Raw genomic sequence first — 15,886 nt, forward strand, 5'->3', positions numbered from 1 at the left:
GTCAGTTCATCTGCACTTGAGTCATCATCAGTGGCACAAACACTAGTTAGTGCAGTGACATGTTTAGCAGATTCTCCTTCAGATTCACTTTCAGAATCTCCTTCAGACCATGTGATAGCTAGCCCCTTCTTTTGCATCTTGAGGTAAGTAGGGCATTCAGCTCTGACATGTCCATACCCTTCACAACCATGACACTGGATTCCCTTGCCTTGGTTGAACTTTTCTTCAGAAGTTGATCTTTTCTTGATGTCAGACGAGATGTTTTTGACATTAAGTCTACCTCTTTGATCAATCTTCTTCACGAACTTGTTGAACTGTCTCCCAAGCATGGCTAAGGCTTCTGATATGCTTTCATCACCTCCAGTATATCCTGCTTCTGACTCCTCTTCAGCATTAGATACAAAAGCTACGCTCTTGTTTTTCTTTTCAGCATTCTCACACAAGCCCATTTCAAAGGTTTGGAGAGAATCAATGAGCTCATCCACCTTCATATTGCAGATGTCCTGAGCCTCCTCTATGGCTGTGACCTTCATAGCAAATCTCTTAGGCAGGGACCTGAGAATCTTTCTTACAAGTTTCTCTTCAGCCATTTTCTCACCTAATCCACCAGAGGTGTTTGCAATTTCAAGAATATTCATGTGGAAGTCATGAATAGTCTCATCCTCTTTCATCCTCAGATTTTCAAACTTGGTGGTCAGCATCTGAAGTTTGGACATCTTCACCTTGGAAGTACCTTCATGAGTTATCTTGAGGGTATCCCAAACTTCCTTAGCTAGCTCACAGTGGTGTACCAGCCTGAAGATGTTCTTACTGATTCCATTGAACAATGCATTCAAGGCCTTAGAATTTCCAAGGGCTAATGCCTCTTGCTCCTTGTCCCATTCTTCTTCAGGAATTTGCACACTAACTCCATCTTCACCTGTCTTCGTTGGATGTTCCCATCCTTTGTTGACAGCTCTCCAGACTTTGCTATCTAGAGACCTTAAGAAGGCTATCATACGAGGCTTCCAGTCATCATAGTTAGAGCCATCCAACATGGGTGGTCTATTTGAGTGCCATATATCCTTGTCCATGGTACTAGAAAGTAACTTCCCTAGATCTCACCCAGAAATTAACAGGCAGGGTGCCTGCTCTGATGCCAATTGAAATTCTAGTTATCAGACTTTCGATGTCACACGGGTTGTTGTGACATCCAATTCTGCACAGACAAGAATTATGCAGACCTTAAAAGTAAGTGCAGTAAATAACACAAGTAATTGTTTACCCAGTTCAGTCCAACATGACCTACGTCTGGGGGCTACCAAGCCAGGGAGGAAATTCACTATCAGTAGTATTAATTCAAAGCTAAGCTCACCCGTTTACAACTCTTCACTTAATCCCTACCCAATGCAATTTCAATCTTACTCTAAGATCAGAGTTCCTACCCACTCCCCCTCAATCACCTCAGTGATTACTACCTTTAATCAATATTAAAGACAATTTTGAAGTCACACTTCAAATAACTCTTGATTGTGCTTAACAGCTTTAATCAAGATACACAGCACTCACGCTTAAAAGCTTTGAGCGACACAACACTTACAACTCAATGAACACCCTATGCCAATGCGATCATCTACGTGATAATGGCTTGGCTTACAAGATATGTCTAATACAAGACTCACAAAAATACAGCAGTGAAGTATGATGGACACACTAAATCTTCACGCCTCAAAATCCCCAGTTCTGAATGAAGAAACGACTTCCTTTTATATTGCAGTACTTGGGCCTTTGCACTTGTATTTTCCTGAATTTAAGGTCACCCGAGTTTCCCTAAATTCCACATCTAGGTTACTAACAAATAGGCTATTTGTTAGGTTCATTAATTGTAGCTTGGTTGTTGATTTCCTGGATTTTCTCTCAGCTGTTGAATCCCTGAAGAATAGCCTGAGAAAAAGCTGAAACAGAAAACTAAACAACCTACAATATAGCATATGCTGTCAGGAATGAATGTCACAACATTCAGCTTGACATCAAGGACCATATGCTAAGTCTGTTTTTCCTGAAAACAGACTGTACAATTTTGCTGAACTGTACAGGACCAAACTGTCCATTCTACAGTAGCAACTTACATTAATACATGTCAAAGTATCCAATTTGACATTTACACATTTAGCCTTAAGTCAGTTATGTTATCCTTTTGAAGGGCAGACTGAGAAACATACTGAAGTGTAGCAGAACACCACTCTGTCTATTGTTCAGTATATGCTGTCCATGATGAATGTCACAACATCCAGTTTGACATTCATATAGTAGGCCTTATGCCAGGTCTGGTATTTCCTTGATAACCAAACTGAAAATGAATACTGAGCTCTAACAGAACACCAACTGTTCTATTCCTCAGTATCTGCTGACAGGGATGAATGTCACCACATCCAATTTGACATTCAATAAATCCTGTATTAGCTAATCCTGCAGTAAGTTACTCAAGTATGTCATGACATTAGTCAAGACATCAGAGTACAGTTAGATACTCTAACCTCCAATGCAGTTACACAGACGCCTTCACAACATGTCATGACATTAGTCAAGACATTAGAATCCAGCTAGTGTTTTACCATACAATGCAGCCAATTAAACACTTACATAAGGTAACTGAGAAGGAAAACGAACAAGAGGAAGATAAAAGCGAAGAGGCCATAGAGAAAGAAGAACCTTATGTGCCTCCACCACCGTATAAACCTCTTATCTCTTATCCTCAAAGACTTGTTAAATCTAAAAGTGTAGGGAAATTTAAAAAAATTGTAGAGCTTCTAAAACAATTGAATATCACAATACCCTTTACGGAAGTTATCACTCAAATTCCCTCATATGCTATGTTTCTTAAGGAAATCTTATCTAACAAGAAGAAGATAGAGGATAATGAAATTGTTACACTTACTGCTGAGTGTAGTGCCATAATACAAAACAATATGCCTTATAAGCTGAAAGACCCAGGTAGTTTCTCCATACCCTGTGTAATCGAAAAGTTTGTCATAGACAAAGCACTATGCGACTTAGGAGCCAATATTAGCTTAATGCCCTTGTCCATATGTGAAAGGCTCAAAATGGGAGAACTAAGACCTACTAGGATGTCCGTATAACTTGCAGATCGTTCTGTCAAATTTCCCATAGGTATGTTAGAAAACGCTCTAGTATGCATAGGACAATTCTATATTCCTACTGATTTCATAATCATGGATATAAAAGAGGATTCCAACATCCCTATCATATTAGGAAGACCATTTCTAGCTACTGTTGGAGCCATTATAGATGTTAAGAAAGGTAAGTTAACCTTTGAAGTTGGTGAGGAAAAAGTCGAATTCATTTTGACGCAATTCTTAAAGGCACCAACTATAGACGATACCTGTTGTCTACTAGATGTCATCGACGAATGTATAAGATAAATGGAGAATGAACAAACATCATACTCTGAAATACTAAAAATTCCAAGGCCTTCTACTTTTGAAGATGAAAATTGGAGTGAGGAATACCAAGATGACAACCTAAGTGAATGCCTAACACTAACACCCGATCATATGCCTTGCCCAAAGAAACTAGCCCTAGAGCTTAAGACACTACCCAAAAATCTAAGGTATGAATTCCTAAACAGTGAACTCGAGCGACCTGTAATAGTCAATGCAGACTTAGGGCAATAGAGACCGAAAAGCTTCTACACGTTTTAAGAAAATATCCAACTGCTTTAGGCTACAACATCTCAGATCTAAAAGGAATGAGCCCTTCCATATGCATGCATCGCATAATGCTAGAGGAAGACAGTAAGACCTCTAGAGAACATCAAAGAAGGATAAATCTCATTCTGAGTGATGTAGTGAAGAAAGAAGTGCAAAAGTTGTTAGAAGCAGGTATTATCTACCCAATACCAGATAGTCAATGGGTCAGCCCAATACATGTCGTACCAAAGAAGGGAGGCGTCACAGTTGTTAATAATGAAAAAGGCGAATCTATAGCACAAAGAGTGGTTACTAGAAGTAGAATGTGCATTGATTATAGAAAATTAAACAAAGCCACTCGGAAGGACCATTTTCCTTTACCGTTTATCGGTCAAATGCTTGAACGATTGGCTAAGCATTCTCACTTATGCTACTTAGACGATTATTCGGGATTTTTCCAAATTCCTGTTCATCCTGACGACCAAGAGAAAATGACATTCACATGTCCCTACGGTACATTCGCCTACCGACAAATGCCGTTCGGACTGTGTAACGCTCCCGTAACATTCCAAAGGTGCATGGTGTCAATTTTTGCAGATTTTATAGATGACATCATGGAAGTCTTCATAGACGATTTCTCTGTATGCGGACAAAGCTTTGAAGGATGTTTATCGAATCTTGAAATGGTACTTAAAAGATGCGTAAAAGTGAACCTCATGCTAAACTGGGAAAAGTGCCACTTCATGGTCCGACAAGGGATCGTACTCTGACACATAGTATCCGATAAGGGGATCGAAGTCGACAAGGCTAAAATAGAAGTTATAGAAAACCTTCATCCTGCGAAAACCGTAAGAGAAATATGAAGCTTTTTAGGACACGCCGGTTTCTACCAGTGATTCATTAAAGATTTCTCAAAAATCACCAAACCACTGACAAGCTTATTGATGAAAGATGTTGAATTCATCTTTGATGACAAATGCCTAGCGGCATTTGAACAACTGAAGACAACTCTTATCACCGTACCTATCATGCAACTGCTCGATTGGAGATTACCTTTTGAAATCATGTGTGATGCTAGTGACTATGCTGTAAGCGCAACCTTAGGACTGAGAAGGGATAAGAAACTTCATGCAATATACTACGCAAGTAGAACCCTAGACCCTGCACAGATGAACTACGCCACCACATAAAAGGAACTTTTGGCCGTAGTGTTCGCTCTGGATAAATTTCGTTCCTACCTAGTAGGAGCAAAGATAATTATCTATACCGGCCATGCTTCAATTAGGTACCTGTTAAATAAAAAGGACGCCAAACAGAGACTCCTAAGGTGGGTATTACTACTACAAGAGTTTGACCTAGAAATCAAGGATAAGAGGGGCACTGAAAACGCCGTGGCCGATCACTTATCAAGAATGGAAGGTATTGAACCTGAACAAGTGCCTATAAATGAAGATTTCCCTTACAAAAGACTCATAACCCAACTGGCAAGCAATATATCTAAATGTGCATTAACCTATAAGGATACCGAAACAAAGGAGGTAGTGGAAGCAATTTACACTAAAACCACACTGCCATGGTACGCTGACTTCGTCAACTACTTAGCAGTTGAGGTGCTTCCACCAGACTTGAATTACCAATAAAAGAAAATATTCTTCCACGATCTTAAACATTACTATTGGTATAGATGTTTAATTGGCTGCATTGTATGGTAAAACACTAGCTGGATTCTAATGTCTTGACTGATGTCATGACATGCTGTGGAGATGTTTGTTTGAATGCATTGTATGTTAGAATATCTAGCTGTACTCTGATGTTTTGGCTGATGTCATGACAGTCTGAGTAGTATACTGCAGGTTTAGCTAATACAGGATTTATTGAATGTCAAACTGGATGTTATGACATTCATCCCTGTCAGCAGATACTGAGGAATAGAACAGTTGGTGTTCTGCTATAACTCAGTATTTACTTTCAGTCTGGTTATCAAGGAAATACCAAACCTGACATAAGGCTAATTGTGTAAATGTCAAATTGGATGTCTTGACATTTACTAATGTACGCTGATACTGAGGTATGGACAGATTGGTCTTGTACAGTTCAGCAAATTTGTACAATCTGTTTTTAGGAAAAACAGACTTAGCATATGGTCCTTGTTTCTGATGTCAAACTGAATGTTGTGACATTCATTCCTGACAACATATGCTATATTGTAGGTTGTTTAGTTTTTCTGTTTCAACATTTTTCTCAGGCTATTCTTCAGGGATTCAACAGTTAAGAGAAAAACCAGGAAACCAACAACCAAGCTACATTTAATGAACCTAACAAATAGCCTATTTGTTAGTAACCTAGATGTGGAATTTAGGGGAACTCGCGTGACCTTAAATTCAGGAGAATACAAGTACAAGGCCTAAGTGCTGCAATATAAAAGGAAGTCATTCCTTCATTCAGAACTGGGGATTTTTAGGCGTGAAGATTTAGTGTGTCCATTATACTTCACTGCTGTATTTTTGTGAGTCTTGTATTAGACATATCTTGTAAGCCAAGCTATTGCATTGGTATAGGGTGTTCATTGAGTTGTAAGTGTTGTGTCAATCTAAGCTTTTAAGCGTGAGTGCTGTGTATCTTGATTAAAGTTGTTAAGCAAAATCAAGAGTTGTTTGAAGTGTGACTTCAAAATTGTCTTTAATATTGATTAAAGGTAGTAATCACTGAGGTGATTGAGGGGGAGTGAGTAGGAACTCTGATCTTAGTGTAAGATTGAAATTGCAATTGGTAGGTATTAAGTGATAGGGTTAAACAGTTGGTTTAAGGTCTGAATTAATACTACTAATAGTGGATTTCCTCCCTGGCTTGGTAGCCCCCAGACGTAGGTCATGTTGGACTGAACTGGGTAAACAATTACTTGTGTTATTTACTGCACTTACTTTTAAGTTCTGCATAATTCTTGTCTGTGCAGAATTGGATGTCATAACAACCCGTGTGACATCGAAAGTCTGATAACTAGAATTTCAATTGGCATCAGAGCAGGCACCCTGCCTGTTAATTTCTGGGTGAGATCTAGGGAAGTTACTTTCTAGTACCATGGACAAGGATATAGGACACTCAAATAGACCACCCATGCTGGATGGTTCTAACTATGATGACTGGAAGCCTCGTATGATAGGCTTCTTAAGGTCTCTAGATAGCAAAGTCTGGAGAGTTGTCAACAAAGGATGGGAACATCCAACGAAGACAGGCGAAGATGGAGTCAGTGTGCAAATTCCTGAAGAAGAGTGGGACAAGGAGCAAGAGGCATTAGCCCTTGGAAATTCTAAGGCCTTGAATGCATTGTTCAATGGAATCAGTAAGAACATCTTCAGACTGGTGCACCACTGTGAGCTGGCTAAGGAAGTTTGGGATACCTTCAAGATAACTCATGAAGGTACCTCCAAGGTGAAGATGTCCAAACTTCAGATGTTGACCACCAAGTTTGAAAATCTGAGGATGAAAGAGGATGAGACTATTCATGACTTTCACATGAATATTCTTGAGATTGCAAACACCTCTGGTGGCCTAGGTGAGAAAATGGCTGAAGAGAAACTTGTAAGAAAGATTCTCAGGTCTTTACCTAAGAGATTTGCTATGAAGGTCACAGCCATAGAAGAGGCTCAAGACATATGCAATATGAAGGTGGATGAGCTCATTGGTTCTCTCCAAACCTTTGAAATGGGCATGTGTGAGAATGTTGAAAAGAAGAACAAAAGCGTAGCTTTTGTATCAAATACTGAAGAGGAGTCAGAAGCAGGATATACTGGAGGTGATGAAAGCATATCAGAAGCCATAGTCATGCTTGGGAGACAGTTCAACAAGTTCATGAAGAAGATTGATCAAAGAGGTAGACCAAATGTCAAGAACATCTCGTCTGACATCAGGAAAAGATCAACTTCTGAAGAAAAGTTCAACCAAGGCAAGGGAATCCAATGTCATGGATGTGAAGGCTATGTACACATTAGAGTTGAATGCCCTACTTACCTCAAGATGCAAAAGAAGGGGCTAGCTGTCACATGATCTGAGGGAGATTCTGAAAGTGAATCTGAAGGAGAATCTGCTAAACATGTCACTGCACTAACGAGTGTTTGTGCCACTGATGATGACTCAAGTGCAGATGAACTGACCTTTGATGAACTTGCTGCAGCTTATAAGAAGCTATGTGTCACCAGTGCAGAAGTGCGTGTACATGGAGAAAAGCAGAAGAAGCTCATCAAGGAGCTGGAAGATGAGAGACAGAAGCATCTGACAGTCATAAAGGGTCTAAATGGTGAGATAACCTTGCTGACCTCCAAGCTGGATCAAATGACTAAATCCATCAGAATTTGAATAAAGGAACTGACACCTTGGAAGAGATCCTAAAGGTTGGACAGAAGTCTGGAACCATATCTGGTTTAGGCTTTGTGGAAAAAGCCTCAGCTGAACTCAAACGCCCAAAGGCTAAAGTTCAGAAATTCAAGCGGAGGTCACACCCAACGTCTCAACATCAGGGAACCAGGATGAATAATCATCAGAAGAGGAAATTCCAGAAATGGAGATGTCACCACTGTGGTTGGCTTGGCCATATAAAAGCCTTCTGCTACAGGCTTCATGGTTACCCTAACCAAGCCCCTCATGTCAGACCTAAGCATAAGACATATAGACACTATGTCCCCATCAAGAAGCGACAATGGTATGCTAGGTTAGCTCACACAGCTCTAAGGGGATCTACCAGAGAAGACTGGTACTTTGAAAGTGGCTGCTCAAGACATATGACTGGTATGGAGAATATATTGGTGGATATACAACCCCACACTACCAGTTATGTGACCTTTGGTGATGGTGCTAAAGGAAAAATAAAAGGTGTGGGTAAGCTGGACTGCTCTGGAGTCCCAGAACTGAATAATGTACTGTTAGTAAAAGAACTGACGGCCAACCTCATCAGCATAAGCCAGCTGTGTGATCAAGGATACTATGTTCAGTTCACTAAGGAGCTATGTGTGGTGACAAATGGAGATAATCAAGAAGTTATGAGAGGATCCAGATCCAAAGATAACTGTTATCTGTGGGAACCTAAGCTCTCAAACTTTTCCACAATGTGCTCCTCTGCCAAGGAAGATCAGGAGGTGAAGCTGTGGCATAGACGCCTTGGTCATCTACACTTAAGGGGAATGAAAAAGATCATTTCCAAAGAAGCAGTTAGAGGAATCCCAAAGCTGCTTATTGATGAAGGAAGAGTCTGTGGAGAATGCCAGGTGGGCAAGCAAACCAAGATGTCACATCCGAAGCTGGGACATCTTACAACTTCCAGAGTTCTGGAACTGTTGCACATGGACTTAATGGGACCTATACAGGTTGAAAGTCTGGGTGGAAAGAGATATGCATATGTGGTGGTTGATGATCATTCCAGATACACGTGGATAAGCTTCATCAGAGAGAAGTCAGATACATTTGATGTCTTCAAAGACCTGTGTATCAGACTTCAAAGGGAAAAGGACAGTTGTATTGTCCGAATTAGGAGTGATCATGGTACGGAGTTCAAAAATTCCAAGTTTGATGAGTTTTGATCGTCTGAAGGAATAAGTCATGAGTTCTCCTCTCCTATAACTCCTCAGCAGAATGGGATAGTTGAAAGGAAAAATAGAACTATTCAAGAATCTGCTAGACCTATGATTCATGCAAAGAAGCTCCCTATGCACTTTTGGGCTGAAGCGATGAATACCGCTTGCTGTGTTCACAATAGAGTCACCTTGAGAAAAGGAACCTCCTCCACTCTGTATGAAATATGGAAAGGCAGAAAACCCACTGTGAAGTACTTTCATATCTTTGGAAGTAAATGCTACATTCTCACAGATCGTGAACAGAGAAGGAAAATGGATCCCAAAAGTGATGAGGGTATATTCCTAGGATACTCAACTAACAGCAGAGCGTACAGAGTGTTCAACTACAGGACCAATGTCCTGATGGAATCCATAAATGTTATTGTGGATGATAAAGAGGAAGGAATCGATGTCATAGAGGATGTTGGAACATTCCTTGATACTTCAACAGACATACTAGTCAAGTCTGAAGAAGTACAGGAGACTCCTACTGAATGTGAGGTAGAGGCACCCACCAAAATGCCATCTATCAGAATTCAGAAAGACGACCCTAAGGATCTTATCATAGGAGATCCCAATAGTGGTGTGATTACCCTATCAAGGGAAATTAGTTCAAATTCCTGCTTTGTATCCAAGGTTGAACCAAAAAATGTGAAAGAAGCCCTGACTGATGAATATTGGATCAATGCCATGCAAGATGAACTGGAGCAGTTTAAAAGGAATGAAGTATGGGAGCTAGTTCCACGACCTGAAGGAACTAACATCATTGGTACCAAGTGGATCTACAAAAACAAGTCTGATGAGAAAGGAGTAATTACTAGGAATAAAGCGAGACTAATAGCTCAAGGATATACTCAAGTTGAAGGGGTTGATTTTGATGAGACGTTTGCACCCGTTGCTAGGCTTGAGTCAATCAGATTGTTGTTAGGTGTAGCTTGCATTCTGAAGTTCAAATTGTTCCAAATGGATGTGAAGAGTGCATTCTTAAACGGCTACTTAAATGAAGAAGTCTATGTGGAACAACTGAAAGGGTTCTGTGATCCTAACCAACCTAAACATGTGTACAAGTTGAGGAAAGCCTTGTACGGATTGAAGCAAGCACCTAGAGCTTGTGTCGCACCTCGAAAAAATGGGGATACGAATTCAAAGCAAAGCGCGATCGCACGCTCGCAATGATGGACTGAACAGAGTCGCCACCGAACTTTATTTATTCCTAAAAAGGAAAGGGGAAATATCGATAAAAACCAAGACAAAAGAAAGGATAAGATATGGTCATTGCAACCAATATCAGGGTTCGGGAGTCGATTACGCAAGGGGAAGGTATTAGCATCCCTCACGTCCGTTGTACTCAATGGGAACCATTAGGTCAGTTGTGTGCGTTAATGTTAGTTGAAATATTAGGCTTTTCAATTATTAGGTGGGAAAGAAAGAAAGAATGTTTTTGGATTTTTTAACGAAGGGCTAGACCTAAGTTTTTTTATTAGTGGGCCTGACAAGATTTAAAAATCCTACTCCTACGTATCTCAAAAGAGAAATCAAGGCTTACGTAGTCCTGGGTAGAAAAATGTTTGTTTGTTGGTCGATTTTAGCGAAAGCTATATTGTATTAATCGACGAAAACATTGTTTGACCCAAAACAGATGAGGAGTGAACGCATACCACACATCGAACGGATTTATAAATCTACATTCGGAAAAGCGTCATTTATCTCTACTCAACAATCGTGGCCGAAACATTGTTTTGTATCACTTAAGACAATATATCTTTCGTTTATGAAAAAGGTTTTTGATTAATCGCACGGCGGCGAGAAAAGGGTTTGATTGGTTGGATGTATTTTGAGTGATGGCGAGAACTTGGATGAGCGAGATATACATCTCGAATCCTAGCCTCAGGAGTGCACGGTATACACCATGTTCCATTTCCATCTTTATTGAAAGAAGTTAAGATAGGGATTAGGTATTTTGAGTTTTGATTGAGAAAGGGTTTGAAGAGACCGCATTGACAGTTTTAGACGATGGCGAGAGTTAAGATTGGCGAGGCATACGTCTCGAATCTTAACCTCAGGAGTGCATAGTATACACCATGTTCCATTTCCACCTTTATTGAAAAAGTGTTAAATAAGATTTAGGTATCTTAGATTTGATTGAGAAAGGGTTTGACGAAACCACATTGACAATTTTAGACGATGGCGAGAGTTAAGATTGGCGAGGCATACGTCTCGAATCTTAACCTCAGGAGTGCATGGTATACACCATGTTCCATTTCCACCTTTATTGAAAAAGTGTTGACTATGAATTAATGTTTTTTTGAGTTTTTATCAGGAAAAATGGCTTGACATTAAATCAAGCGTTTGATGAAAGTTTGAAAAATAAGTGGAATAGAATTGGAGGGAGAAGTGAATTGACTTGTTTATTGAGAAAATACTCGACGTTGGATCGAGTCATATTTTTGTATTTTTGAAATTTTTGATTTTACTCTTGTGTTAGTATCTAACTAAATAGTCAAACAAATAAAGAAATAAAACAGTACAAGATCATTACACATCGGGGGAGTACATTTTGTCAAATGGGGATTCAAAATCATGAAATAATTAAATCGGGCCCAAACAACAAATAATGCAATGCATGAGTGTAAGTGCAAGAGAACCGGCTCATTGTAAGAAAGCCCAAGAGTAAGCTATGTGAGGTTGATGGTGATGCTTAAAAGCAATCGACTTACAAGGGTGTGGAAATGGGCTCGACATTGAATCGAGAAAAATATAGTTTTAAAATGGTTTTGAATGAATGATGAAATTAAAAAAAAAGATTTGTGTTATTAAATAATAATGAAACTATGAGTATAATAAAGCATAAACATAAAAAATGTTAAAAGAAATAAAATACTAAAAGAAATAAAATGCTAAAAAAAAAATGCTACATATGAGTATTGAACCCACTTCACTTAAGACTATGGAAACTACCCATCTCCACCAGGCCACTTATGACTAGTTGTTATTTTAATGCTAGTTTGGATAAATAAACCAAGATAGATTAAAAATTAGAATTAAAATAAAAAACTAATAAAAAAGAAAACTGTTGGACTACCAATAACTAAACCCAGCCGCTTGGCTGTTGGGTTTTCAATGGGGTATAAGTTGAAAATATAAAAACAATTATTAACTAATAACCTAGGAATTTTAAACAAAATCTTTGATGCTTTCAAAAACTTATTCTGTTTAAAAATAAATTAAAGAAAAGAAAAAAAGAAAAAGGGATAGTAATAGATGCCTCACAAACTCGCTTCTCTCTCACACTCTCAATAATTGCCTTCCCCAATCTCACGAACCCCTCTCTTGCCGTATTCGCTCTCAATCCCTCTTCTCTCGTCTCCCTCACGAAATCGCTCAAGTCCTCAAACTCCCGTCTCCCTCACGAAATCGCTCAAGCATCGTCTCTCAAACCTCTCTCTCGCGTCCCCAACCTTCCCCAAACTTCACTCTATATGCAAACAGAGGCAAAGGCTGTTAAAAAGGCTCACCTTCGACGGTGACGGCGAGCTCAGGTAATGCTTGAATCTTCCCTTCACTTCTTCAAATGCTGGTGTTCTTTTATCTTAGGATTAGGTTTTGATTTGCTTTCAAGTTTTCAATTCCGCCTCCTCTATTTCGTGTTCTCAACTCACTATTTATCCCTCACGAATTAGGATTTTTAGGTTTGGTCTGGTGGAGTTCAAAAGGGGAAATTTCCAGAAGCGCTTTTCGTGCTCAGAATCAAGCTTGTCCTATTTGATGTTAGATTTGGAACAGGTAATCTGAGCTCAGACTTTCTTCTTCATTTTTGTCTTAATTCCAAATTGGGGATTTTCTGGATTTTTAACGCTTGACAATCGTACATTTTTTACTGCAGTGAATTTCTTGTAACAGGGAGGTTGTGGATGAGGTCGAGGGTTTGTTTTCTTCCGGAGCGAGATCTTCCTCTGACTTGGGAACAGTAGGGGCTTCCAAATTTATCGCTGCCTTCATATTTGTTTTGGAACTTAGAAGAGTTGTGTATGATTCTTCATCCTCAGTCATACTGAAGTTCAGATCAATTTGATTTCTAGAGTCTGCTTCCGCTCGTCACTTCTATTAGGTTTATGATACTCAGAGAAAGCAATTGCTTATCCAGCTTTTGATACTACATTTCTAGAGTCTCCAACATTAGCAACATAAAGATGGTTATCAACCAAAACAGCTGTTGAAGCAGTAGAACCATCGTCCCAGAAATTATCTTTTACGGAGTCCAGAAACTCAGCATCGGTCTGCTGATATGTTTTACTTATAGCCAATTTGGTATCCGTCAAAAGCTTTGGATGCTTCGTGAGATTTTCAAATAGACGATCCTTCAAATACTCAGCAGCACGAGAACCGCCATGACCGTCAAATATTCCACATAAGCTCACTGAACGACCGTCAATGATTGATGTCTTAACATCATAGAAATCTTCCATGGTCACTCTCTTCAACTTTTGTTTTCGATTTTTGCTTCCATATCTGTTTTTGATTGGTAGTTGAGAGAAAGTATAAAGTGATGAATTTATGGTTTTCTTTCCGCTGTTGTTGGCAGGAATGTTTTCTGCAGGTTTTGAAGTGTATTGGATGGCTTAGGATGCACACGTGTGTTTGAACGATCAAGATTCGTTAGCGGTTAATGTTGTGAAAATTAAACGTCTGCAACTTGCAAGAAGCTTGGCCTTGTTCGAACTGCCACCGGTATTTTCTTTCTCATCAAATTTTATGGAACAGTGCATTCTTTCAATGATACCCACGAGCTGTTTGATGAAATTCCTGAACCAAACGTTGTTTCTTGGAATACTTTGATTTCTGGCTATGTCCATGATGGTCTGTTTAAAAAAGCATTGTTTGTGTTTGGAAATCTAGAAAGGTTGCAGATTTGTGCTGATGTGTTCTCTTTCACGTCTGCTATGGCTGCTTGTGCCCAGCTCAGTTTGTTGAAATTGGGAAGTTCAATTTATTCTAAGATAGTGAAATTGGGAATGAGTAATGACACTGTTGTGGCAAATTGCTTGATTGATTTGTATGGGAAATACGGCGCTGTTGAACATGCTGTCAGGGCATTTTATGATGTTATTGACAAGGATGTTATTTCTTGGAATTCCGTCATAGCAGCATGCACAAGCAATGGTAACGTTGAACTTGGTTTCAAGTTTTTGCAGCTCATGCCTAACCCTGATTCAATTTCTTACAATGGGCTGATAAATGGAATTGCTCTAGGTGGAAGGATAGAAGATGCTGTTGGGATTTTGACTACTATGCCATGTCCGAATTCATCTTCTTGGAATTCCATAATTACTGGATTTGTGAATAGGAATCGTGTTTCTGAAGCTTCCTTGTAGGACTATGTAATATAATGTACTTGTGAGAAAATGTCGTGAAATGTAATTTGGAGCATGACTTTGTAGCTTATGGAAATGGAAATGGATTTTGGATATGGATTTAAAAATAGAGTTGGGTTATTGGATATTTGATTATAAAAATGAATATGGATTTTTTTAGGAATAATCCAAGACTAATCTAAATATCAATTTAAATAATAATAACAAATCAGCAAAAAAGAAACCAAATTAAAAAATCAAATTAATCTATAATTCATTGAAATTACTTTGATATCAACTCTAACATTCATTTGGAAATTAAAATCAATTAGAGTTTGAATCATTAGTAAAATAAACAATTAAGATTAAATTGAAATTTGGAATTAAACTTAATTCGAAATTAAAATCAAATTGAAAATTAAAAAAAAGTCAAATAATTAAAATCCATTTTATAATCAAAAAACACCATGATCAAGAAGCTAGATAATGACCAATGTCTATCAATAAAAAAATAAAATGGATTTGGGAATGAATGTATGCAAATGAATTTTAGGCCAAGTGCCAAAGAAAAATAAAAAAAAATAAAAAAATGGAAAGAAATTCAGGATCAAAATCGGGGTATGACAGCTTGGTATGAAAGGTTGACTGAATTTCTGACCTCAAATGGATACAGAAAAGGTGGGATAGATAAGACCTTGTTTGTGAAGGATGAAGATGGTAAAATCATGATTGCTCAAATCTATGTGGATGATATAGTTTTTGGTGGAATGTCAGAGCAAATGGTAAAACATTTTGTTCACCAAATGCAATCTGAGTTTGAAATGAGTCTGGTTGGGGAACTGACTTATTTTCTTGGAATGCAAGTCAACCAAATGGAGGATTCTATGTTTCTCTCCCAAAGCAAGTATGCCAAAAACATAGTTAAGAAGTTTGGTATAGATAATGCTAGGCACAAGAGAACTCCTGCACCTACTCATCTAAAGTTAACCAAAGATGATGGAGGGCCCAATGTTGATCAATGTTTGTATAGAAGCATGATAGGTAGTCTTCTATACCTAACTGCAAGTAGACCTGACATTTCCTATGCAGTTGGAGTGTGTGCTAGATACCAAGCAGAGCCCAAGGTGAGCCACTTGAATCAAGTCAAGAGGATTCTCAAGTACATCAATGGGACTTGTGATTATGGGATGCTGTACTCACATGGTTCTGAGCCTGTCCTATCTGGGTACTATGATGCTGACTG

The 15,886-nt window shown here is 38.8% G+C and overlaps 1 protein-coding gene across 1 annotated transcript; it reads right to left on the minus strand.

Annotated features, from left to right (window-relative positions):
- Positions 1 to 13,383: 13,383 nt before the first annotated feature.
- Positions 13,384 to 13,765, minus strand: LOC127093218 (probable protein phosphatase 2C member 13, mitochondrial). The gene has a single exon (XM_051032123.1). It carries the CDS (start codon positions 13,756 to 13,758, stop codon positions 13,429 to 13,431), a length of 330 nt encoding a protein of 109 aa, XP_050888080.1. The 5' UTR covers positions 13,759 to 13,765; the 3' UTR covers positions 13,384 to 13,428.
- Positions 13,766 to 15,886: the final 2,121 nt, after the last annotated feature.

This window comes from Lathyrus oleraceus, chromosome 6 (genome assembly GCF_024323335.1).
Source record: "Lathyrus oleraceus cultivar Zhongwan6 chromosome 6, CAAS_Psat_ZW6_1.0, whole genome shotgun sequence".
Lineage (NCBI taxonomy): Eukaryota > Viridiplantae > Streptophyta > Magnoliopsida > Fabales > Fabaceae > Lathyrus > Lathyrus oleraceus.

Coding starts and splice junctions, on each gene's coding strand:
- LOC127093218 (XM_051032123.1), bottom strand. CDS start 13,758: ATGGAAGATTTCTATGATGTTAAGACATCAATCATTGACGGTCGTTCA.